This window comes from Nanorana parkeri, unplaced genomic scaffold (assembly GCF_000935625.1).
Source record: "Nanorana parkeri isolate BGI_ZX_2015 unplaced genomic scaffold, ASM93562v1 scaffold375, whole genome shotgun sequence".
NCBI lineage: Eukaryota > Metazoa > Chordata > Amphibia > Anura > Dicroglossidae > Nanorana > Nanorana parkeri.
The window spans coordinates 301,970-327,976 of record NW_017306643.1 but is presented as its reverse complement, the minus strand read 5'-3'; the positions used below and the strand labels follow the sequence as shown (position 1 = coordinate 327,976).

The following is a 26,007-nucleotide window of genomic DNA, read 5'->3' as shown; positions in this document are numbered from 1 at the left end:
AAATTATTCAAGTCCCTTGGTGAAAGATAGTCCCCAAATACAATCCTTAATCCTTATTAAGCTGCAAAAATATTCCCCACAAGTGCATATATCTTGCTTTTAGTGACTCCTCTCCCAAACGTGTTCCACACCACCGATTTCAGCAGCATTCAAAGAAATGGGTAGACCTATCTATCAAAACAGGTCATAAAGCACTCCGAAATAATCTCCTCCAGTTCACAAGGCTCAGTTTTCTCAGCAATCCACTTTCTCCTTTATCTCGCAAAGTTAGTCATAAACTCATAAGAATGCAAATAGATCCATAGCATAATACCGTTTGGACAAATTTTATTAATTTATCAAGCAAGATATATTCACACAACCCATACCCCCAGCAAATCTTTGTTTAATTAGATAAAACATCTACCCCCCACATGAAAGTTTTAAACAATGTATTAAATGAGGATAGGAAGCATAGAGAAAAGTATAGTGGCTTGGCAAAACCTGCATTTTAAACGGAGCCAATCTGCCAGACTATGACAATTCAGTTCTCGCTAATTGGGACAACTCACTTCTAAGCATAGCCAAGAATGGGCCACAGTTGTGTGTTAGCTAGAGATAGACTAATTAAGGTCAATGCCCAGATAGGAGATCTGTTTTATTACCGATATAGGAGAGCTTAGATTGCAAAATGCATTTGGATTTATCATCCACCCCTAAATTTAACACATACTATGTGGCATCATTATTTTTGGAATATGGCACATAACTAAACAACTATAGTACATGGCATACCCTTCCCCATAGAGGTAGCCAGATAAGTTAGTATAAGAAATACATTATGCATGAATAGGTTAACCCTTTCGGAACACAACTGCTTCCAGCTGGCCACGTCTGTAAGCCTTATGTTGGTGGCTTTTACTGTTCAGCCATAAGCTTATGGTCACTTTGGCGACCATAAACTTATACAAGAACAGTTCCCCCGGACTGTGCCCTGTACAATTTTACCCGTCATTAGTGGCTGTGTATGGGCTGAGGCAGCGGGAATCCAAGGAGAATTGGCCTGCAGGGGAGGGAGTGCTACATGTCAGGATGGCCGAGCAGTGTGCCGCTGCCTGTTACTTTCTCTTTGGCAATGCGGCTCTGTCATCTGTGCATGGCCGAGCGCTCAAAATGGCAGATCGAGAGGATCGTTACATATCTGTGATATTTACAGATTCTCTGTGCCGAACAAACACTGGAGTGATCAGCTCATCACTCCAGTGCTTTTAAACTGGGGACACAGGGGATTTACATCACTTCCTGTACATTCATGAGTTTATGAATGGGTAGTAGCACATTAGATGCTTCTACCCATTCATAACTGGATGATAGTAAATATTTCACTATCTCCAGTTTGGGAATGAACGGGAAGCCTCTGTACTGAGTGCGTTCTATTCATTTAGTGCTGGGGCTGCAGAAAAAGATTGAGGACAGAGTGTCCTCAATACAAACCCCCCCCCCCCCCCCCCAGTTAAAAAAAAACACCCCCTTAACATACATGTGCAACATATTGTGGTGTATGCCATGCACGAGCTGCAGTGCATTGTTAGAATGCATCACAGTGCTTGCTTTTTCTTTTTGAAATAACATTAATTCAACTGTGTGGCAGCACATGTCAAAGCGTTGTGACTCATTGTAGTGCATTGTGATACACTGTGTTGTGATTAAATGCACACCTGTATCATTTTAACACCACACACACACACCAACACAGTGCACAAAATTTTTTTAACATAAGTTGCATATTTACAGTTCTGCGATACTTCATTTTTTTTTACAGTTTGGCAAAAAGGCTCAATTTGAAATTTTTTTTTATTTATTACCTCAATAGAGTTTTATCTTTTAGATTTAGTTGGAAAAGTATTTTTTTTGTGCACGGACACTGATTTTAGTGTGCTTTTATTTATCTGTGCATTTTTATCGGTTTAATAAAGAGGTGCACCGAAATTAAGATTTCAGGCTGAAACCAAATTTGTTTTCCAACTTTTTCCATTTAAAAAAAAATATTTTTTATAAACGTTTTATTTTTTTACATTTTATTTATATTAAATATTTTCGTTTTTTTACCTTTTAGGGGCTTCAGGGAAATATTAGGGGTCTAAACAAATCGCTGATCACCGAGTGTTTGTACCCGCTCTCCATCCTGGATCGCTTGTCACAGGAGGCTGAGCGAGTGGTGCGGGAGGAGAGCTCGATCAGACAGTTGACTCCTCCCCCGCACGCTGCCCTCCTGTGACAGCATTGAGAGCTGTCTCCGCCCACACACCACTCTCCTGATCCATCACAGGAGGCTGAGTGGTGAGGAGAGACGCTGGCCGCTCACAGTGCTCTCCTCCCGCATTACTCGGCCTCCTGTAAAAGTTTCTCTCCTCCCCGCTGGGACACAGAGCAGCACCCAGCGGGGAGGAGAGAGAGCATGGTTATTTTAGGCCAAAAAATGGCACTGTCGGCATTTTGCCAAAAGTGTAATTTATAGCCAATACGTTTCAGCGGCCGAAATATCTGTGCATCCCTAGTTTAATATTCATTTAACAAACATTTGCACAATTATCGCAGGACCTACAAAATTAGTAGCACCATCTTTTTATTCTACTTTTTAGTCTCTCCTGTGCTTTCAGAAAATATATGGTTTGGGGGAGTATTTTACAAAGACTAGCAAAACAGCAGTAGAAAATCAAAACAACGGGACAAATGGCAAAAATGGTGTGGTCAGCTGAGGTCAAAAGCATTGGAGGGCTTGGCAGTGAAAGGGTTAAAGTGGCACTAAACTCAGGAATTAAAAAACTTAAAAATGCATTCAAGTGCCTTAACTATAAAAAAAACAGTAGCTTATTTGTGTATCACTCAGCTGTTGTGATACACAAATCGCTGAATTCGTGCTGACACTATCCTTCTGGCTACTTTTGTTCTCCATAGTCCCTGTGTGTGTTGTAAAGTAGCCACTACACCTGAGTGATGCTACTTAATATGATGAGCTACATTTTTGTTAATAGTTAAGGCACTTGAATGTATTTTAAGGCTTAACTCCTGAATTTAGAGTCAGTGAAGGTTTTTTTTTACTAATGCCTTGTCAGCCGGCTGCGGGCCACATGGTAACGGCTCGGAGGTCGGTACTTTGAGACCCCTGATTTATAATAATAGTAATATACAGTGAAAAACGCATCCCGACTTGGAGACTTTTTAAGGACGCAATAGATCACTAACTTGTGCCACACTATGGGAAGAATTTAGATATTAATAGTAAGCGCTAAATGCATCAGATATTTTCTGTGAATTTATGATTTTGTGCTTCTGGATAGGAAAGGTCAAATATGGGATTTTGGTTTTAAATTGCCTGTATGCCAGTCACCTAGCCAGAAACTACTCAGTTATATACCTTCTTAGGATAACCTAGTCTGTAGCCTTTTCATTGTTTTGTAATGAAAAACTAAGGTAACAAACAATTCAATTAAATCAAATTCTATGGTAGGGGACTTGCATTGTGCCGTGCCAATAGTTTTTAAATTTAACTCAGAACTGCATCCTTATTTTTCATCTTCTTCCTTTCCGTTAACCCTAGTTTAATTAATATGTCCCTCACAAAAGATTTTTGAAAACTCCACAAAGCAAAAGGGATCCGAGACAAAAGGGATTCCTCATTAATTTGAAAGAACTCTGAGATATGCTTGTGCTATCTGACCTCTGCAGTAAGAAGGTTATAGCAAATTACCATTATTTCACCACAACTATGTAGGTGTGACAGGCAGGGCCTCCGCAACAGTGATTGAGAAAAAAAAAAGATCTGAGCAAGTTATACTATTGAAGGCGGATTCCATTTATCTCCTAAAACGATGCCCAATCTTGAATAAAAATAGTGAGACTGCAAGTAAAAGGCAAGGTATTTTTCATTGGTATGTTGACATCATTAAACCTTAAATAGATCCAAGGCTATCAAGCAGCGGATGAAGTGCTGCAGAGGGGTCCTTTTATTGGCTGAAGATGTATCCAACCTACTGTCAGGGATAAAATGTAAGTCTCCACATATCAATACATAATATTACTGAAATTTCGATTTTTATATGTTTCTTGAAAAAGTGGAGCATTTGATACATTCCCCAGAGTATAGAGAATATGGTTTATTATGAAGGCAGGATTATGTATCTGCCCTCTGAAACAATAACTGTTTTACAGGAAAGAAAGACATTGTATACATATAATTAGCACTGCTTTTCGCCCGTGTGTTGGCATTTTGTTATGAGAAATTCAGATGATGCTCTTAATTCATTTAATCACTTTCCTGAAACTTTGACAACACAGGAGCCTTACCTCCATAAAGGGGTCTACTTTATTTTAAAAGCAAATTTGAATATTAATGTGATATCCCTACATAAACCTATAAAAACTTCAATGCCTTCAAACTTCAACAAATTCCAGAACAGTTTGAGACTTTTAGTCTTGTGTTTCTGCTCCAGGCATTGCAGTGTTTTGGTTTAATCAAATGTATTGAATTTTAAACAAAGCAGCAACCATAGATAGGGACTACGAGGAAGGCACAATCACAATCTGTACAATTGTGAATGACAATTACATCATAACCTGGTTTACAGAGTTCAGAGGGTTACAAAATTAACAGCAGAAAAGGGATACAAGCCAGCAGGAGGGAAGAGGAGAGACAACACTGCCGGTAAAGTAGGGTAGAAAAAAGGGAAGAAAGAAAGAGAAGGGCACTGGCATACCAAACATGGTTAGCGTGAACAGGAAAATACACACTAGGATGGGAATAGACCATGCAATAAGAGTAGGATAATAGGCCCATCTTAACCACTTGCTGACCAGGTGTTTACACCCCCTTCCTGGCCAGGCCATTTTTCAGTATTCAGCGCTACAGTACTTTGACATTTATTCCGTCATGCAACACTGTACTGAAATTAATTTTATACAATTTTTTTGGGACAGATACTTTCTTTTGGTGGTATTTAATCACTATTGGTGATTTTATGTTTTACTATATTAAAGAAAAAGTTACTGACATTTCTTTTACATTATGTTAAGAAACAATTATTACCCAATTTTTTGGTAAAATATAAAAGACGGGGTCACGTTGGATAAATAGACACCAATAATGTCAAGCTTTAAAATAACGTGCACCCTCAAAATCGCAAAAAACTATCATACCCAAAATTGACCATAGGTGACATTCTAAAAGCTCTTAACGCTCATCGGTGATTAATGGCCCTAGAAATATTGCTCTCACGGCGACATATAACATGTACGGCCCATTACGGGCGCAATCATCATTTTCGCACCTTTTTTCTGTGATACACAACGCACGGCTGTTTTAGGAGGCACAGGCGGAATCGCGGTGGGAAACCGCACGATCCGCCCGGCGCGACTGGGGTGCCATTGGAAAATAATGGCACCCACAGCACGATCGGTGCACACCTGGATGACTTCTGACCGCGCAGAAATCCACACGTAATTGTGCATGATTGTCGTGTGGTGGGGTGTAGCCTAGTCCTAAAGAGAGGAGTTTAAAGTCTTACTTAACAAAATTATCTTGGGTGGCATAAGTCAATTCCTCCATCAGCCTCAGAACCATTATTTTATAGAACCGTTGTTTAGTGGAGGGAATTTTCTGAGAGCGCCAGCATGTCGGTATTAGGAGTTTGGCTGCATTGAGAAGGTGAGGTACTGATGTTTTCTTATGTGCACTCTCCGACATGTTCAAACAATGAAAGAGGCAAACCCATGGATTGAACGGTACTGATATACCCGCAATAATCGAAATATAATGAAGTACACGTGAACCAAAACCTCTTAATTGAGAACAAAATCACCACAGATGTGAAAAACATCCCAAATGGCCACATCATACGTACAGGTGTATAGTACCAGCAAGCCAAAAATTTGGAAGAGGATGCTACAATATGGGTACTGATAGAAGTTGTGGAGACAAAGGATCTTATCTTTCTGCTTATCAGATAAAGTAGCAGTTTCGTCACATCACTTCAGAAGGTAGGCAGATCTTCCCATCTTCTGAAGAAGTCATGTGACGAAACGTGTCAAGGGGCAGATCTTTTTAAACACATGGAATGTAACAAGCTGTTCGTGAAAGATTTCATCCCTTATGTCTGGCCGGCCGAAGTTTGTAGACTTTTATGTGAGTTGCTATTTTTTAATAAATTGCATTACTAAACCTACTGCACCATGAGAGTTGTAACATAGTATTTGAGGTTGAATAAAGACATAAGTCCATCAAGTCCAACCTGTTGTGTGTGTGTGTGTGTGTATAGGTCCATGAGTGTTCTCATTCTTAAGAGTACCTGTACCCCTGTACATTTCGGTCTCTCAGGAAGTCGTCCAAAAGCCTCTTGAATGATTCCAGATTAATTGCGGAAATTACCGCTTGAGGCAGTGAGTTCCAGACCCTAACCGCGCGAACTGAGAAGAACCCCCTTCGCCCCTTGTGTTAGAATTTTTTTTCTACCAGTTGTAGGTGGTGTCCTCTAGTCTTTGTTACGGAATTAATCTCAAAGAGTTTGTTGCTAAGACTATGGAACATTTTGTACATGAAAATCATGTCCCCTTTTAATCTCCTTACTTCCAACGTAAACATGTTTAAATTTAGTAGCCGTGTCTCATAGCTCTGGTCCTCCATGCCCTTTATGAGTTTGGTCGCCCTCCGCTGGACTTTCTCCAGTTGGACATCCTTTCTGTGGACCTGTGCCCAAAACTGCACTGCATATGCCAGGTGGGGCCGGTTAAGACTAACTGGTCGGTAATTCCCAGGTTGGCATCTTGCTCCCTTTTTAAATATTGTAACTACCGTAGCCCTCCGCCAGTTGTCTTTTTCTTTTAAACCCCTTTAAACATCTTCCGGGATTGTGAGAGAGGCACAAGTGGACCGTGAACGAGAGAAGCCGCCACTTGCGTTGACGGGCAGCCGTGGTTAACTTTGATGCTGCAGGGGAGAAACAGCTACTTTTTACCCGATCCACTGCCGAGAGGAGAATTGACTATATTGTGCGGGTGGATAGCAGACCGGATTGATACCGCTCAGAGGGGCTACATGTACTCACTATTTCTGGTGAGTACTTACTGCTCGGGGGGCTGCTGGTTTAAAGATTGAGATTACAAATGTGTAAAAATGGGGAGCATTGTTTTTTCTTCGGATTGGGATTATATCCGAAGAAAAAACACATATACATTTTTTCATAATTTTTTCATCACTGTTTGAACTGATCACGAGTCATCTTTGTCCTGTGAGGATCGGATGGAGTTTTGTAATTTATATGGACTTTAGTTATTTATATATTTTATTATTGATCATCCTTTATGTACACACTATTCACATGTTTGATGATTTATGCTGATTGATTTGCATATCTACGAATATTAATGAGCCACACATTATTTCACATTGATCAATATTTTTTGCACCATAACCATTGTATTTTAGGTGTACGCTTGATATATGGTGGTATACACACATAGGTGTGTTTTTGGGTTGTTGTATGATCTATTTGGAGATTTAGGGGTCATATTCAATTGTTTCACAATAAGGTAGATAGCACGGTGTATTGTTTTAGCAATTTCTTAAGACACTCTAAAGTGTGGACGGCATGGACTCAGTTAAAGCTGAGGAATTCCTTAGCCAGGTGAATATGGACTCAGGGTGCCTTGCCCCCCCCCCTATATATTTACATAAAGGTACTAGATAAGGCTGTCCACTGTCTCCCCTACTTTTCAACTTGGCACTGGAGCCATTGACCAGCCACATCTTACAGACATCTTACAGCTCTTTGGGAGAACTCATCTCTTAAAAATGACTAGTTTTGCTAGATTTTTATATCCATTACAGACTATCCTGTTGCTTTTAAAACAAGTGGATGTTAAACGTCTTAATGCAGCTATGACTTGATTTATATATCGTGCTAAACGCCCTAGGATCTCTGTTAAAAAACTATGGCTCCCAAAGAGCGAGGGGGGAGCTAATTTCCCAAATATACGTCTTTATAACATAGCATGCCTGTTAAGGCACACATTTGATTGGATGTCAAACAACTCCAGATTCTCTAACACGACCCTTGAACAAGCAATGGCCCACCCCTGGGACCTTCACGCATTATTGCATTGTAAATTGTCTTTGTTACCTAGGGCACTCTCCCACAGCCTCTTGATAAGGGACACAGTTATATAATTGAGAGAGGTCCGCAAACGGTTGCGTCTTTCCCCTCATATCTCTTCACATTGTCCGTTGCATGGCAATCCGATGTTTCCCCAAGGCCGGGATCACGCTGCTTTCCGGGTCTGGCACCAAAGGGGGCTACGGACTTGGCGACAATTGTTTCTGGAAGACTCTTACGAACCCATCACATTCTGTGACCTTTCAGAAAAATTTAATCTTCCGCCCTCCCATTTCCTACATTTCCTCCAAACTTTCGAAACTTGGAGGAAATAGTCGAGAGACCTGAGGTTTTTCTTCACCCCTACGTTTCTAGACACTCTATATCGGAACTATACCCCAAATTTCAAATCTGCTTTGCCCCCACGATTTTGACATCTAACATAAAGGAATGGTTCAAAGACTTTCCAGAACCTGACATCATGGACCAAATTCTGCACGGATATAATAAAACCAGGAGCCTGGTCACAAAGGAAGTGTGGAGGGAGACCCAATTCAAACTGCTTCATAGAGCATATGTACCATATTTTCTACCAGAAGGGCCATATTTGCAGCCACCTGTTTCCAGGTGCCCTAAATGTGGCCAACTACGTCCGTCCTTGGCACACTGCCTTTGGCTTTGCCCTTCAATCACTGCATTCTGGACACAAATCTCTAATTACATTAACACCACTGTCGCCTGGTCACTGCCTACGTCTCCAATGCTGTTCTTGTTTGGTGCGGCGGGCAACTCTCTGGAGACTGTCCCCCATTCTGAACAAAGGGGTCTGGACTGGATACACATCTGTCTGCTGGCAGCCAGGAGATGTATAATGTGGTCATGGAATGCATCTTATACCCTTCAGATATCAGAGGTTGTGGGAGAACTCAAACTGTTATTTAATAGGGAAAGGTTAGATGTGCAACTACATAAGGATTTGAACACCACTAAATTGTTCAAGCGCTGGCAATATTTTGCTGTCGCCAATTATGATAGATCTGAACTGTCTTAAATAATGTCTCCCTTTATTTATATGGCATGGTACCTAACTGCACAAATATCTCATGTATTAGGACCTTTGGATATCACTGCAGAGGTTGATAAAGCATCTGTTCATAGCCTCAAGACATAGGGCAACCAGCATGGCTCTTATGGCGCTAGTCACAACCATATCCCAATTCGACATACCTTGTGCCTTGTTTGCTCCTTTGTTTTTCCTTTTGATTTTGCTCTTACATTAGGGCTGACTGTCTGATTTGTTTTATTATTGATGAAAAATTCCAAATAAAACGTATAAAAAAAAATAATCCCTGTTAAGACTAAAATACCTTCATAGAGGTCGGGTAGAGAGTCCAGAGTTCGATTAAGAAAGGGAATCAAAATTTGTGAACAAAAGCGGTCAATAGAGTAACAGTCTCACCGCAGCTTGAAGTTGCCTCATGCAGGCTGCACTTATGTAAGTTGTTTGGGTGCCCTCTATTGTCTTGGTCCCCCAGATGGTAGGATAGGGTGTGTTGCGTTTGTAATACAGAATGCAGTTGGGTCTGCAAAGTTGTAATGGCAGAAGCATGGGAATCTAGCCCACTTTCAGAACCCTCAACTCTGTGAAGAAAGTGCATCAACTCACACCAAAGAGAGAATGTCAGTTTTCAGAGAGTGCTCCAAGCGTGTGAACATATCCAATAGTTCATGTTTTGTATGCAAAGCACGGACCAGATCATCCATCTGGGCAGGGGTCCAGAGTACTTGGTCTTCACTGGAATCTGAATGAGCGGATGGAGATTTCAGGTCTCAATTTCGAGGAGAGGAAGACGGAGAGGCCGAGGTGACGGGAGCTGCCTGGGCAAGTCTACGTGGCATGATCTATTGGTTTGGAGGATAAGAAGCATTTCATGGCTCCAGAAGGAGTTTTAGAAGAATCCGGCTTGCTAGTCTTCTTTCCAATGCCAGAGTGGTCATTGAGAGTGAATAAGATAGGTGAAATGTCAGTAAAGCGGATGAACAGCACAGAGCTCCAGCTACTCACCTGGACCCCCCCCATTGAGGCCACCACCGCAGGGAGGCCCTCGCCTCCCGAGAGATCCGAATCTCCCTGACCAAGGGGAAGAGGCCTCAGTAACCCAAGACCCTCAGCATTTGTTCCGGCCCAGACAAGGCGGAGGAGCTCTGCACGCTGTATCCTCCCCCTTTCAGGGGCCGAAACAAACCAGGACTGCGGCCGCAGAGACGCCCGTAGGCCGCAAGCAGACCGGGGCCTCGAGTAGCGGCCTCGGCCGTCCAGAGATCGGCATCATCCACATGGCACCACCCTCACCACCACCAAGCACCCCCAAGGCCCAGGTCCCCCCAGAGGGGGCCTGCACAGGAGCCAGCCAGCACCATGTAGGTAGGAGGGAGGGAGGGAGTGGCGCCGCCAGCCTGCGGGGAGAGCCGCGACCGGTGGGCCGGAGCCCCCGGTCAGAAGCCCCCCCCTGGGACGAATCCCATAGGCGTCGGGGAGGACCACCCGTCGCAGCCGACCCACCGTAGCAGAGTCCGCATGCGCTCGTCGGTCAACTAGGGGAGACTACAAGGATCTACAGTCATCCAGCCTGTCGCCCTGGGGACACTTGCTAGAAGAAAAATCAAGTCAAAACGGAAGAAAGGAAAAAAATTATACAGAGAAATTTTTTTAGCTCCTTACTCCTGACGCTAGGCAAAAAACTGGAGACTTGACAGCAAGTGAGGGGTTGGGCCACCAGCAGGGGCCGCCCCTAGGCTGTCTTGTCTTTTTGTTATCTGCCTAGCGTCCTACTCCTGCAGGTGGCGATATACCCTACCATTCAGGATCTACGATCTGTTGCCCTGTGTCCTTCAATGAACGGGAGAGAAATTATATATCATCACCATGCTTATTACACTGCAGCACAACTGATTGGCTTCTTCTGCGGCTTTCTGCCTTTACTAGTCAGAACTCTGCTGTATAGTGGAGGCTAGTACCAAGTCAAATTGAATACTTTGAATTTAGGTACTTTTACTAATGTAGGTACACGGTTTGCTGCATAAAAATACATTTAAGGATGTATAAACAAATACAAAGCTGCATTAATTTGTGTTTTTTAAATCAGTACAAAGTTTAGCTTTAATATCTTGTATTTTGAAGCAAAATACAATACACTGGTGGAAGTGAGGATGTTGCCAGGGTGACGACGGGGAAAGCTCACAGAGGCCCAGCTTGTAGTGTGATGCTAAGTGAGGCCTGGTTCACACATGAACGTTTTGTAGCGCGTTCAACGCTCGACGAACGCTCTACAAAACGTTCAAACATCTAAATCCCATTGTATTCCATGGGTCTGGTTCACACCTTGCCGTATTTCCGCCCGTCCGAACGCGATACAAAATGGCCTACGCTCAAAGAAGTAGATGTACTTCTTTGGGGCGTTTTGGTCTCGCGTTTCCATTGGGATACAGCCAAGTAGCCCACAGAAACACGCGTTTGTCGCACGCTTTTTTTTACCACGAATCGCGGTAAAAACGTGCGACGCGAACCGCACGGCAAACGTACATATTCAATACGCCTAGGTGTGAACCCAGCCTGAGAGGAAAAGGAGAGTGATCGCTTGAGAGATTGACATGCTGAGAGCGGTGCAAGAGCATGTGGGGAGAAGCTGACACCGTGTCTGGGGCTGGCAGAGAATAATGAATGTGTATCGCTGTGTGACTTTGATAGTCAAGCAGGAGTAAAGGGAAAGGGAGAGACTGAAGGAGGAAACGTGTGTACCTGTATCAATAGGTTGATTCCACTGAGTGGCTGTTGGAGGATTGTAAGCCAGAAATCAGACACGGGGAGGGAGGAGCCATTGATACGGATCACTGTGTAAACATTGAATGTGGAAGGCTGAACTCACTTGTGCTGTGTAAGAGAACACCAGAGTTCCCGGGGTGGGTGAGTGCAGGGGGGGGGGGTTTGATCCATAAGTGGCTGCTAAGAGAGGTTTACAGAAGGTCTGTTTGTAACAATTGAGGGTTGAAAGAGGGGGACTGAGGTCAGGAGGGAATACACACATAGCCGAGCAGGTACTGTAGTGGTACTGTAGCTGTACTGAAATAACTGTAGCTAGCGGTAGTGTAATAATTGCTGGTATTGTAGCTGTGCTATAATAATAAATGCAGGTAATATAGAGGTAATGTAATAACTGCAGGAATTGTGGCACTGAAATAATTATGGGTATTGTAATAACTGAGGGTATTATAGTTGTATGTAATAAGTGAGGTTATTGTAGCTGTACTGTGACCAGTGTGGGAATTGCAGGTATAAGGTAATAAGTGTGGGTACTCTAGCTGTCAAGGTAATACTTGTGGGTAGTATAACTGTGCTGTAATAATAGTAGGAACTGTGCAGTACTGAAATAATTGGAGGCACTGTTGCTATGCAGTAATGAATGTCTGCAGTTTTGCTGTACTGTGATAATAATGGATTGTGTGGTGTTCTGTATTAATTGTGTTGTAATAATTGTGGGTATTGTTGCTGTATTGCGTTATTGTGGGAGCCCTGGCTATACTGCAATAGTTGTTGGGCAGAATTGTGTGAGCACTGTGGAAATTGTTGCTGTATTGTGTTATTGTGTGAACCGTGGCTATACTACAATAGTTGTTGGGCAGAATTGTGGGTACTGTTGCTGTAATGTGATAATTGTGGAATAATGTCTTCCTTAAGTGGAAATGTGACCCGGTGCACATCATGCACATCGTGCAATGTATGCGCTTTTTGAACATCTGTTCAAGGGTGAATACTGTTCCGCAAGATGAGAGCTAGTTGGTTGTTTGGAAGCCCAGATTCTGGATCTAAAGTATCAACTCAACTCGGGAAAATGTGGTTAACAGCGATCACAGGGTGATCACGTTCACAGTAGGTTACAGAAAAGAAAGGCAGGATGGTTTGACAAGAACATTAAACTTCAAAAAGGCTAACTTCAACAAGCTGTGATCATTAATGCATTATATCAAATGGGAGGGACTATTTATAACAAGTGGGTTTCCTTTAAGGATATACTAAACAATAGCATTAGCCAATGCATATAATTCGGCAACAAAAAGAATAAAAGCTAAACCTGGGTAGCTGAATCTGAAGGTAAAATAACTAATCAATAAGAAGAAACTGGCATTTAAAAAAAATATAAGATGGAAGGGTAAGCATTGACCTTCCAATACTTCAAGGAATGCAAATGTAAAAGTTAATCCGGGCAGCTAAAATACAAAAAATACATTGCCACAGTTAGCAAAAAAAAAAATCCCCCACAATAAGTGCTTTACAGAATATTTATTCAGTTTGGGTTCCAGGTTTCACTCTCAGTCTCAAGGGAGAGTTTGGATCCACGAAATCATCTGCCGGCTTATTAATGAGATACTACTTAGGAATGGTTATTACAACATAATCCACCCTGGTAGTGAGTGCACAACCCGATGAGGGTGTAGGTTCGTAGCAAAACTGGTGGTTCACATGAGCAGGAGCTCAATCCCCAGATAACACAATTGCCGCATGCAATAGTGTGAATAGCAGTAGAGCTCCAGTAATATGTATAGCACCATGTACTTACGATAGCACAGCATACAGCAAGTGAATAGCAATAGCTCCAGTAATACATATAGCACCATGTACCTCCAAAAGCACAGCAAACAGCAATGTGAAATAGCAATAGCTCCAGTTAATACTTATAGCACCATGTACTTCCAATACAAGATATACAGCATTGAACTGCCTGGCACAAGGATACTTGCGGTCTCCCAATAGACTGGTACAGCCCTGAGGTTGATTCCTAGAGAGGTATGAATGGAGGCACGATTCCCTGTGACCCTGAAGAGCCTACTGCTGTCTCGAGTGAGCGGACCGAACACAGGCGCTCACGGCAATAGTGGAACGCCTTGTGTAGCGGCCGGTCACTCTTTATGGAGCTGGAAATTGTGGAGGCGGGGCTCTCCTGCGCGTCACACGGCCGCCGTGTACCATCGTGGAGCGCACCGTGTGACGCTGCATCTGTCCATGACGACGCTGCAGCCCAGGGAGGACCCGAGAACGCGATCCCGTTTTCAAACAATACATCCCCACATATCTACCTCCTCACGTATCACTTTCCCCTCCCTTTTAGATTGTAAGCCATCACGGGCAGGGCCCTCCTTACCATCTTGTCTTGAATTGTAATGTATTCATTTGATTGTAAAGTGCTGTGCAAACTGTTGGCGCTATTTAAATCCTATTTGATAATAATAATAGTGAGGCCATTGTTCCGAATTTAAAGGACTCTATACTGACTGGGGAGGTAGCAGCTGATTGGCGTAAAGCACCTGTTGTACCAATATTTTATCAAGGTTTAATATGTGTACCTGGGAATTATAGTCAGCTTAACATCCAAAGTGCGCAAGTTATTTGAGGGTACGATAAAGGACCATATTCATGAATATGCTTATGGGAATTACATTATACGTGACAACCAACATGGCTTCAGGACAGACCATTCATGTCAAACCAACCTGTCAAACCAACCAGCGTTCTACGAAGAGGCGAGTGGCAGTCTAGATAGAGGAAAGCCGCTGTACCTTGATTTTGCAAAAGCATTTGGTATGGTACCTCATATTTCAAGCTTTACTCTGAGCATTGATGAAATGGTGTGTACTTGGATAGAGAACTGGAAAGGGAACGTGTCCAGAAAGTAACAATAAATAGCTCATTTTCTAAGGGGTCCTCGGTTGGCAGTGGTGTGCTCCAGGGTTCTGTCTTGGGGCCATTGCTGTTCCACCTGTTTATCAATGATATTGGGACTGATATTAATAGCAATATTTCAGTTTTTGCTGACCATACCAAAAGTTGTAAGGTAACAAACTCAACAGAGTAAATAGCAATATCACAGGTAGGTCTGGATAAAATGGGGGGTGGGGGACATCTACATGGCAGATGAGGTTTAATATTGAGACATGTGAGGTTATGCAGTTTGGAGGTAAAATACCCAAGCAGGCTACTTATTATTGGACATTCTACTAAGGGAATCAAGAGGTGGAAAAAGATTTGGGAGTCCCAGTGGACATCCGCCTTAGTAACAGCATGCAATACCAGGCTGCAGTAAATAAAGCCAGCAGGGTACTATCGTGCATAAAAAACGGAATTACGCTAAAGACAAATCCATAATTATGTGCCTTTACAAAACACTGGTTCGGCCACATGTTGAGTATGCGGTTCAGTTTTGGTCACCAATCCACAGAAAGGATGTCCTTGAGCTGGAGTCCAGAGAAGGGCAACACAGCTAATAAAAGGGGTTAGAGGGCCTAAACTATGAGGGACAGACTGCATGCATTAAACTTGTTCACTAGGGGGGCGGGGCTAGGATGTGAATCGGTCCGGACGATTTTTTCACGAGCTCCCCTGCATTTGCCTTAATCTCTGGTTTTTATCCCGCTTGTACTAGGAGTCCTTCTGGTCCCGCCATGTGATTTCCTGACTCCATCTTGCACTCCCTGCCTGCAGTCTGAGTGCTCGATCCTGGCACATTTCAAGGAGGAAGGTGAGCTGGCTGCTGAGGAGAGTTATCTTGCCTCAGAGTCCTCTGATGCTATGGGTACTGTGGGTACTGGCACAAAGAGCATCCTTGAAGCCATAGAGGGCTGCAAAGCCATGCTGAGAGCTAAAATTGATAATTTGGCTGCGGAATGCACTTTGATTTGTCATGACCTGGACAAGATCAGGGGCTTCCTTTCCAATGGAGAGGCCCAGGTCTCTGTGGTGGAGGACTCTGTACAAGGCCATACTAATTCCATTGCAGATCTGCAACGTCTGGTGCATTTTTTGGTGGCCAAGGTGGATAATGCCGAGAACTGGTTGAGAAGCAATAAAGTGTGGATTGTTGGGTTACCGGAGGGGGCTGAGGGTTCTCAACCTGCTCAGTTGGCTGAATCCTTTTTTAAGTCTGTTCTTGCCTTGGATGAGTTACCTCCAACCTATATTGTGGAACGGGCTCAGAACTATTGGACAGAAAGGAATCCATTTCATAGGCCTAATGTTATTTTACAGATGTGTCTATGGGCATACTGGTAGCCATTTTGTCTGTTTGCTAAAAGGTGAAGAAAAGGTCATTCTTCTTGAATAGAGACTTTCACAGAGAAGGAGTTAGGAATTTTAGCATAAATAGTCTCAGATCGTAAATTGTGGGGGTCTCAGACGCACATCAGTTAAGGATGGTACCAGCCTGTGTAGGTCTAGATTGATGACTTTCTTGCCTCTCCAAAAGACGACCTACAGTGATTGGAATTTGTAAAGAGTTTTTTTTTTCCAGTGAATAGAAGAAAGGGGCTTATTTGAAAGTTCCTTATGAAACCTTACTATTCATTGTAGTGATAATAATTAGCAATAATGTTATTATATTAATATATTATATGCATCTGTATACTTAGGTTATTGATTGATTTTAAGTACAATATTATACCTGTGCTTTTATATATACAAACTATATTCATTATATATGGTTTGAGTGTACCCATTGAAATATATTAGTGTGTTTTGCTAATAATGGGGTTTTTATATTTAAGTGCATAGAATTAGGTGGTATATGCCAATGTATTTTCTTTTATTTTAATGTGTTAGAAACCAATGTGTCTTGAGACTCATTACCTCAATTTTAAGGAATTTAGAGGAGGATTGCTAATTGCTTTAGGGTAGATCTTCTCTAAGCTGTAAATCGAAGTAGACCTAAAGTCTGACACTGTGTAATCAAGTATTGTCAAAATTTTATATTCATGACTTTCTCCAAGGCTTAGGTTGGAGGTCATAGCACTGCCTTATCTTTTGAAATTAGTGAAATTAAATGAAATGCTCCCAACTTTTATATAGAACAATAGTGCCCCCTGGTGGTGATTGTGAGGGAAAGGTCTAGGGCAAAAAGCACATATTTGACGTCATGTTTCATGTCAAGAATCACGTGGATGACCAAACCAAGCCCACATTACAGAGGGGATATAGAGAGGATTCCAAATCCAGAAAGGGAATTCCAACACCAAGGCAGTAAGCAAATACATTCCAAGGGTATAGGTCGGAAGCTGAGGACGGCTGTCCAAGGAAACTGAACTAAAGAGATCCTGACTATCCCTGGTTTCTGAGCATTGACCGCTGACTTCTTTCTTAGGAGAACTATGGGGTTAGGGCTTTTCCCCATAGTTTTCCTTAGGGTAACGGCAGGACATAAATTAGCGTCCTCCCGTCACCTCAAGGTCAGAATACCGCGAGCTGCATCTCCCTATATACTGAGACGCCGCAGCTGAAGCGGTTCCCGACAATTATGTCTGGATCCGCCCAGCAGCGAGAGTGACAGCTGGCTCTGCCTATCTAGAGCAGAGCCAGCTGTACCTGCCCCCTCCCCCATCCGTTCCGCCAGTCTGCGCTAGAGGATCGGAGTGGGGAGGGGGGAAACCAGCCCCTCCCCTGGCACGGCTCTGCGCCGTGACAGGATCGAGAAGTGAGCGAACGCCGTTATGAGTTCGCTCACTTTGCGATCTACTGAGCCGACCTGTGACAGTTTCATTGTCACAGGTCGGCTAGAACTATGAGGTGAGTGAAAAGCACCCCCCTCATAGTTCTCCTTTAGGCTGGGTTCCCACCTAGGCGTTCGAAATATGAGTGTATGCCGCGCGTTTTGCGGTGCATGTTTTAACCGCGATTTGCAGCCCACAAAACGCGCATTAAACGTGCGTTTACGAGGGCTATCCAGCTGTATCCTAATGGATACTCGCGGAAATACGCCCCAAAGAAGCTCCTGTACTTCTTTGGGCATAGGACATTTTTCTTATATACACATACATACAGGTGAAACTCGAATAATTTGAATATCGTGCAAAGTTCATTTATTTCACTAATGCAACTTAAAAGGTGAAACTAATATATGAGATAAACTCATTACATGCAAAGCAAGATAGTTCAAGCCGTGATTTGTCATAATTGTGATGATTATGGCTTACAGCTCATGAAAACCCCAAGAACCCCAAATCCACAACCTCAAAAAAGTAGATTACTTTTACTTGGGAAGCAGGATTGTTCTTGCAGCCGGGGAGTTTGCATATTGTTGTTGACCCTGAGGGGAGATTTGTCATTGTGATCTTGGATATTCAAGCTACTGTGTTGGTGTTTGTGAATGTGTATATACCTCCACCCTTTTATGTGCAGATTTTATGAGGATGATGATGATTTAGATAAGCTAGCACCCTATCTTCCTCTGCCTGATACTTATTGCTGGTGATTTCAACTATCTTAGATTCCTCCCTGGATTCCTCTAACCCGGCTAGGCCTCCTGGTGCTGGGCTCTTGTCCTGGGCTGAGACGGCAATGGTTGAGGAGGTGTGGCAATACTAGGTGTGGTGTTCGGGCCTACTCTCACCTGGCCCATACTCTCACCTGGCCCATACTCATGGCTCATCCGCTCATTGGACATAGCCTTTGGTAACCAGCTTTGCTGGGGCTGGTGTCCGGTGCATCCTACTTACCAAGGGGGCTCTCAGACCATGTTCCGTTATTGTTAACCTTTTTTTTAGCTGAGAAGGAGCAGGTCTAGGTGTTTGAGATTGTCTTCTGGATGGGTGAGGGATGATGGAGTGTCGGCAAGAGTGATTCCAGTGATGGACTGGATTTTTAATGCGGGTTCTACTTTGGCTCCAGTGGTGTGAAATGCCTTTAAGGTCAGAGGATAATATAGTTCTGGAATTAAGGCTGTTCATATTGAGCATGGAGTGGTTCTTACTGAGTTTCAGGATGTGGAGGCTGCCTGTGCCTCGGCCTTTTAAAGACTCCCCTGGGGAAGATACACTTACTGCTCTTTGACAGGCCAGGCATTCTTTGCATCTTCACCATGTGGAATTGACTCAGTGTTTCTTGCAATATTTGAGCCAGGTGACAAACATGGCAAACCTCTGGCTATGTTGGTAGTAGAACAAAGAGCTCAAAACCAATATCCCCTGCATTCTAAATGGCTGTGGTGCTGGGGATCACTGACAAAGAATCTCTGGATGCGGATATCTCCATCCACGTCTCCTGTGCCGGATGGTTTTCCAGCAGAGTGGTATAAGCTGCATATGGATCTCCTTGCTCCCCGGCTCAGAGACTTGTACGTACACTGTCTGGAATTGGGGGTAATTCCTGATTCCTTTATGCCCCGTTCACATTGAGCGGTTCGCAAATCGCGCGTTTTGCATTTTGTGCGATGTCGCGCAAATGCTTGCATTGAGCAAGCTTGAATCGCGGCTAAATCCGCTCCAAAAAGGGTCCTGCTGTAGCGACACACGACCCACAACAGCAGGACCCTTTGCCCCATTGAGAAGCATTGGAGAGCGATATCGCGGGAATTACCACGCGATAAATCGCTCAATGTGAACGGGGCCTTAAAGACGCTCATATGTCCAGCTCCCCAAGCCTGGCAAGGATCCCCTTTTGTGCTCCTCTTATAGGCCCAGTGCTCTTTTGAATATGGATTTTAAAAATCTTGCCAAGTGTTAGCGACCCGACTTTCCAGAGTTATTGGCTCGCTGGTGAATATTAATCAGACCGGCTTCATTACTGGCAAATCCACAGACACTCTGCAAGGAGCTGGTACTGTGTCTTTTTGCCAGCTTCCTGTTTGTTAAACAGCTTTATATATGTCTGCTGTTTTCTCGTTGCTGACCTGGACCATCTGACTCTTCTTTGCTTGCTGTGCGCCCTGATCTTCTGCCTGGATCCGTCTTTGCTCTGGTCTTCTGTGTTTATCCTCTGATTACTCATTGCTGACCTGGGACCATCTGATCACCCTATTCTAGCTGCCTGCCTTGAACTCTGCCTGGATCTGACTGCTGTCTCCTCATTGGAGCCCTCTTGTTCTTGTCCATTCCATAGCAGGGCAACCCTGGTGATCGCGACCTGGTTCCAGCAAGCAGCCAAGCCCATCTCCACCATCAGAAGCTCTGGCAAACACCGGCTGATATTTAGACTCCACCCCTCAGGTAAGCCCGTGTCACCCTAACAGAAAGACACAGCCCAGCCTCATGGTACACTGGAAGTCCTGGCATGGTCCCTGTGAGATCCATTAGTAGCAGATCTTCAGGGGGTGAGGGGTTAGTTGGCTCTTCTAGACCAGTGGTTCTCAACCTGTGTAACCTCAGGACCCACATATGTCCTTGATCATTAAGTCATGACCGAAGTTGCACTGCAATGGAACACACAGCATTAGGGTATCGCACATTCCGGTGCGGGTGTACGAACTGAGGGTGGGATGCGTTTGGGGTACCATTCAAATGAATGGCAACACAACACACCTCCCACACCAGAATGCACGGTAGGTGCGATTGCGTGGTACAGTGCGTTAATCACACAGTACTATGCGATTATTGCACTGTATTAGTGTGAACGGGCCCTCAAAAAGAATGACAGACACACACAACCACAGACACATTCTTGCACACTCAAGACATTCTCACACACCCCAAACATTTTTTTGTTTTTTTAATTTATTTATTTTTAAGGTCCATGTTGGAAGACTACCCAATCTTCCTACCTTCTGAGAACTGGAGTGGATCCTCAGCCTGGGGTCCAGTGTGGGCTGCTGTACTGTGACTGAGCTCCATCCATGTGTGCATTGCTTGTGCAGCTCCCTTGCATGCCCTGTAGAGGTGCCGGGAACCAGAATGTGATGTCACTCTGGTCCACTGAGGGAGCTGTAAACAATGCATGTAGGGATTGGAGCTCTCTCACAGCCGTAGCCCCATCCCACCTCAAGCTGGCACTCGGCGCCGGGCAGCATATTTTGAATGGCTGCATGGCGCGAGAACGGACAGTGCTGCACTAGGGGGAGGCATAGGAGCCTCTCACCTAGAAAAGAGGAAGGCATGCGGCGATGCACTGAACATGGGGTCGTGACCCACTTTTGGGTCACAACCCACCAGTTGAGAACCAAGGTTCTAGACTTTAAAAAAATACTACCTGGCTGGCCAGATGGTGGTAATACATAGATGGTTGACTAGGGATGATGGTGATGCTGCTGTGGTGGTTGAGGTTGCCTCTTTGGGTTCCTATTTTATGTCTTATTTGTTGTCAGCTGTAATTATTGTTTGTAATTAAGCGTGCACCCTCACGTGAGTGGGTGTCAATGTGCGTATATTGTTCTGTTATATTTTATACTTGTTTTACAAATTACTAATAACAATAGCTTATAAAAAAATAATAATTAAAAAAACGTGTTCACTCTTGAAAAGGAGACTGAGAGGGGACATATTAGTGTACAAATTGTTTAACGGCGATGGGATAAATAGTAATAAACTGTTTACTGTTCAGTCAAGAATACAAGGAGCCACCACCTGAAACTGGAAGAGAAAAGGTTTAATCTTAAACTGTAAAAGGAATGCTTTACTTGAGAGCTGTAAAATTGAGGAGCCCCCTTCCAAAGGCAGTGGTTTCAGCTGAGACCTGTCTAGAAAGACATACAGAGGTACAGGTAATCTTAGTAAAAGGTGCCCATACACCTTGTGATTATCGTTCGAAAAATGAACAAGATCAGGTTTTTGTATTATAATCGTCCAGTTGATCAGAAGTGAATGATCACAATTACTGTACAACTGGCCGAATTTCTTCTATTGGGCAGGCTGGAAAACGGTTTTCGAACCGTACGGAAATTGATGGATTTGGGGCGTTCTTTTACAAAAAAAAAGAAAAACTGCAACCTGAACACTGCACATGCGCAAACAAGAATCAAACAATAATCAAAATGTTCATTGGTCTATGCATGATGGGGCAGTCGTGCGGAAAACAAACAGGGGTTCGATGATGGGACAAAAGAAAGTGAACGATAATTTTAAGGTGTATGGCCACCTTAACTCAAACACACACAGAAGCATTGAGCTTCAAACTACAAAACACTTAGGTGTGTACCTGGGTTGGGCTAAGTGTTTCAAAATTTACCTTTCGAAATTTAAAAGAAAAAAAAGGATTTCCACTCTAATCTAGAAGACATACATACAGTATTGTATCAAAGAAATACATATCACATATTTATTTTTTGCAAACTAGAAAGACCTAAGGCAATCTGGACTTCATTGTGAATACTGCAGTAACTAAAATGTCTTCTCTGTAGTTCAAAGAATAAAGAATGCCTGTTTATATACTGCAAGAATCCAGCATAGCTTGCAAATATAATGTTACATACCTGGCAAATTGTTATGATAGCATTATTTACAGTGTAGCACCCTATAAGCAGGAGTGCTTATTTAAATTAACTTTTTATCAGATTTTATTCAGTCTGAAGCCAATTTAATAGTCTATGCTCATTTGGTTTTCCCTACGCAATCTGTTATTTGCATCTGCTGGGTGTATACTTGCCACAGAGCGGAACAACCAATAAAAGATTGTTATGAATATCTATGTCTCCCTGGTCAATCAATAGGGGGTTCATGGTCAGTGTTGCATGCTGGGAGAGGACACATATCTGGGGCTGACCATGTAGGGCTCTTTCTACCCTGGGCCCTGCCTGGGGGGAGGCTGCTACTGTCTCTCTGATTTGGCTAGGCCTGAAGGGGTGAGCGAACCCGGTATGTGTTCGCTCACTCCCGATCTACTGAGCCGACCTGTGACAGTCTCATTGTCACAGGTCGGCTAGAACTATGAGGTGAGTGGAAATCACTCATCTTATAGTTCTCCTTTAATATTAGTACAAGTTTTCAAAATATTATTTGCTCCATGCTGCTAGTTAACTGTAACACTAATAAATGATAAACAAAGAGTGCTTATTATCGGCAATAGCATAATGCCAAACTGCATATACTAAATTAAATTGGCAAAATATTAAAGTGGAATTCCAGCCGAAAACATATTTTCGTTTAGATAGCATGAGGAATAAGGAAGGGTATAACGTCTGTCCGATTTCTACTGCTGTCTGGATCTCATCTGTCATAAGAAAGGGATAAACGTTCTTCTTCCAGCTCTCAATAGGTGGACACAGTCATGTAGTGAGAAATCCCTCCAACAGTGACACAAAGCAATTAAAATGCTATTTTTATCGCATGAAAAATGACTTATCTGTTATGTTTTATACCTGTCTATGTACCTACTAACAAATTGTAAAAAAAATGAATGGCCTTAATTGTCTGTCAAGGTTCTCATTCATCCAGGTCATGGTATATCTGTAAAAAAAAAGTCAAGGCAACTGGACTTGCTGTGTTTTTCTTAGACATTTCAGAATTGAAAAAGCTGGTCCGATGTCCAGTGAAACGTCTTCAAGAAAAATACAGCAAGTCCATTTGCCTTGACTTATTTTTTACAGATGTATGGCCTTAAAATAACTAATCTACATAAATTACAAACACAAATCACTTTGCAGCTATAGTAGTTTACCTGTTGAGTTTGGGAACTGGGTGTCATGAATGCATCAGGAGTCATAAGCTTTGGCTTAGAGTCATTTGAAAGCAAAAGGAGATCAGTTGCATTTCTAAGAATATCACTTTGTGATCCATGTAAGGGCTGGCTAAGTGGCCTCTTCTCTGGTTTGATGTCTGTCATTTCAGCAGGAATAACTGTAAAACAAATCCAAGAGAGAAAGTTGAAATTGGACAAATACATTTCAGATTTTCATTTTAATAAAGTAAAACTGCAGGCTCCTATATGGCAGTGCTGGGGAATTGTGAACATTGCTTAAGTCATGCTACATGCCTGGTGGTAGTGGTCTTGTTTCCCTCAGCTTGTTAATAAACAAGAATGAGTCGATGTGTGAAAGTATAGATTCTTATTTGTTCCCACATAAGAGACCCTGGGTTGGTTACCTTGTTCCATGTGAATTCGTTCTGACTAAATAAGGAGACTAATTTATAGAAATTTACAGTGTTTTCAATGTCTAGAGGGTTATATAAGTTTGACTGATATTAACCCCTTCGTGACTGATGACGTCGAGTGTACGTCACCATCATCAGGGCTGTTTAACTGCTTGAAGACCAGGTGTTTAGACCCCCTTCCTGGCCAGGCCATTTTTCAGTATTTATGCAGATTGCATCACTTCCAGTCCCAGAGCTGTCAGTTCTGGGCTCTTGAAGCCCAGCTATAAGCTATTGAAATGCAATCTGCCAATGGCTTATTTCTAGTGTAAAGGTGACACGTGGGGTCTTTTGGACACCCAGCATCACCTTAAAGAGTACCTGTCACCACCATCTGCTATCACATGGGGGGGCTTGTAAGTCCCCCTATGTGATAGCAATAAAAGTAAAGTAAAAAAAAAATATGTTTTTAAAATTAAATAAATCTAAAAATAATTTAAAATATTTTTAAAGTCTACGTAAACACGTGTCGGGTGTGCCTACATATGAAACTAACGCGCTACACATGTTGGCTATTGCCGCGCACGCCGGAGTGAGAGCAATAATTCTGGGGCCAGTATTTTTGAGTATCTCTAAATTGATGACCTGTGGAGGCTTTTAAAGTGTTGTCTATGGACTTTTGGGGGTACTGAAGTTTGTTGCCATTTCACGGACACACTCAATTTTTAACCTGGGCATGGTGGGTATCTATTTACTCGGTGTAACCTCATCTTTTATATTTTATTTTAAAAAATTGGTATTTTATTGTGTTTTGGGACATTTAAGTACATTTTACACTAAGTTTTGGGGTTTGCTAAGGAGGTGCGCTAATATCGTGCAACATAAAAAATTGCAACTGCCAACATTTTCTTCTATAGGGTCTTGGCTTTCAGAAAATATATAATGTTTGGGGGTTTTAAGTAATTTTCAGGCCTAAAATGTGGAATATAACATGGGCAAAAAAATTAAGAAAAAAAAAGGCCTCAGTCATGAAGGGGTTAATGAGGGGCATGTCAAATGTTAATCAGCTTCTTTGCATAAATGGCCAAGAGGGTATAAATGTATATTGACTGTAAACTAAGCACTTTGCTCTTCGTTGTTAAAGTGCCACATATATAGGTTTAATAAACATGAATTATACTATCATAGCACAGGACAGTGGTCTGGATTATTCTACAACAGTACAAACAAGTACCAAACCCAGTTACTATGTCCTTTACCGTCTCCAGAATCCTATGGAGTCACCTATGTTAGTAAATTGTGTGTCTACACAAACACAGAGATACAGCAGGGCAAGCTGCTTCCTGATTCTTTTTCCTTCTTACTCCATTCTAGAAGATGGAAAGTTGCAGTAGAAGGTTATGTCCCCTGTGCTCTTATATTGGACAAAAAGTTCAGGGAAGTGGAGCGAATAGTCATCGTGTTTCCAAATAGCTGGTTCCACGTCTAAGTGTTCGGGCAAAAAGGTAAATACTTTGCAGGGCAATGTATATTTGTTTAATCCGGATTCATTAGTGAAAAAACGATTGAGAGTTTAAAACTCTATTAGGAGCAGTGCAACATTGTAGGCACACCATCACAGGAAGCATTAGGACTTCACTGGCAGATTCTACATGTATCTGTGAGACTTTGCAGAGCAACCAAGAGAAAGTTCCTGTGACCACAGTAATCCTTCACCATGTGAATAATGCGTCTTTACACTCAAAAATATTCCTCTACAATTTTCACCTGGTGTGCACGGCGAGCCAGCTGACTGCGGAACTCAGTTTCTTATACTGCTCAGCATGTATATACAAGTGCTGGTTTAAACACATTGAAATGTGAGTACAGTGTTGTTATATAAGAACACTATGAATCTGTGTTCACATTGTCGGAACTATTTGGGGCTAAAAGGAATTAAACTATAAGGCCTATACATATTATTCTACATAATGTAACATGGGCATCCTGGATGCCATCTTTGTTCTTTATACTTTGCCAGTATATAAGGTGAATTTAAGTTTTACCCATCTACATTACTATATAT

General features: G+C 42.7%; 1 protein-coding gene across 1 annotated transcript in view; it reads right to left on the bottom strand.

Moving 5' to 3' along the window:
* The window catches only part of EDC4 (enhancer of mRNA decapping 4), a 631,081-nt gene that overhangs the window by 308,254 nt on the left and 296,820 nt on the right, over nucleotides 1–26,007 (bottom strand). The window contains exon 13 of the mRNA XM_018559011.1: nucleotides 23,530–23,708. Coding sequence (XP_018414513.1) covers nucleotides 23,530–23,708 — 179 coding nt within the window. The remainder of the gene's footprint in view (nucleotides 1–23,529; nucleotides 23,709–26,007) is intronic.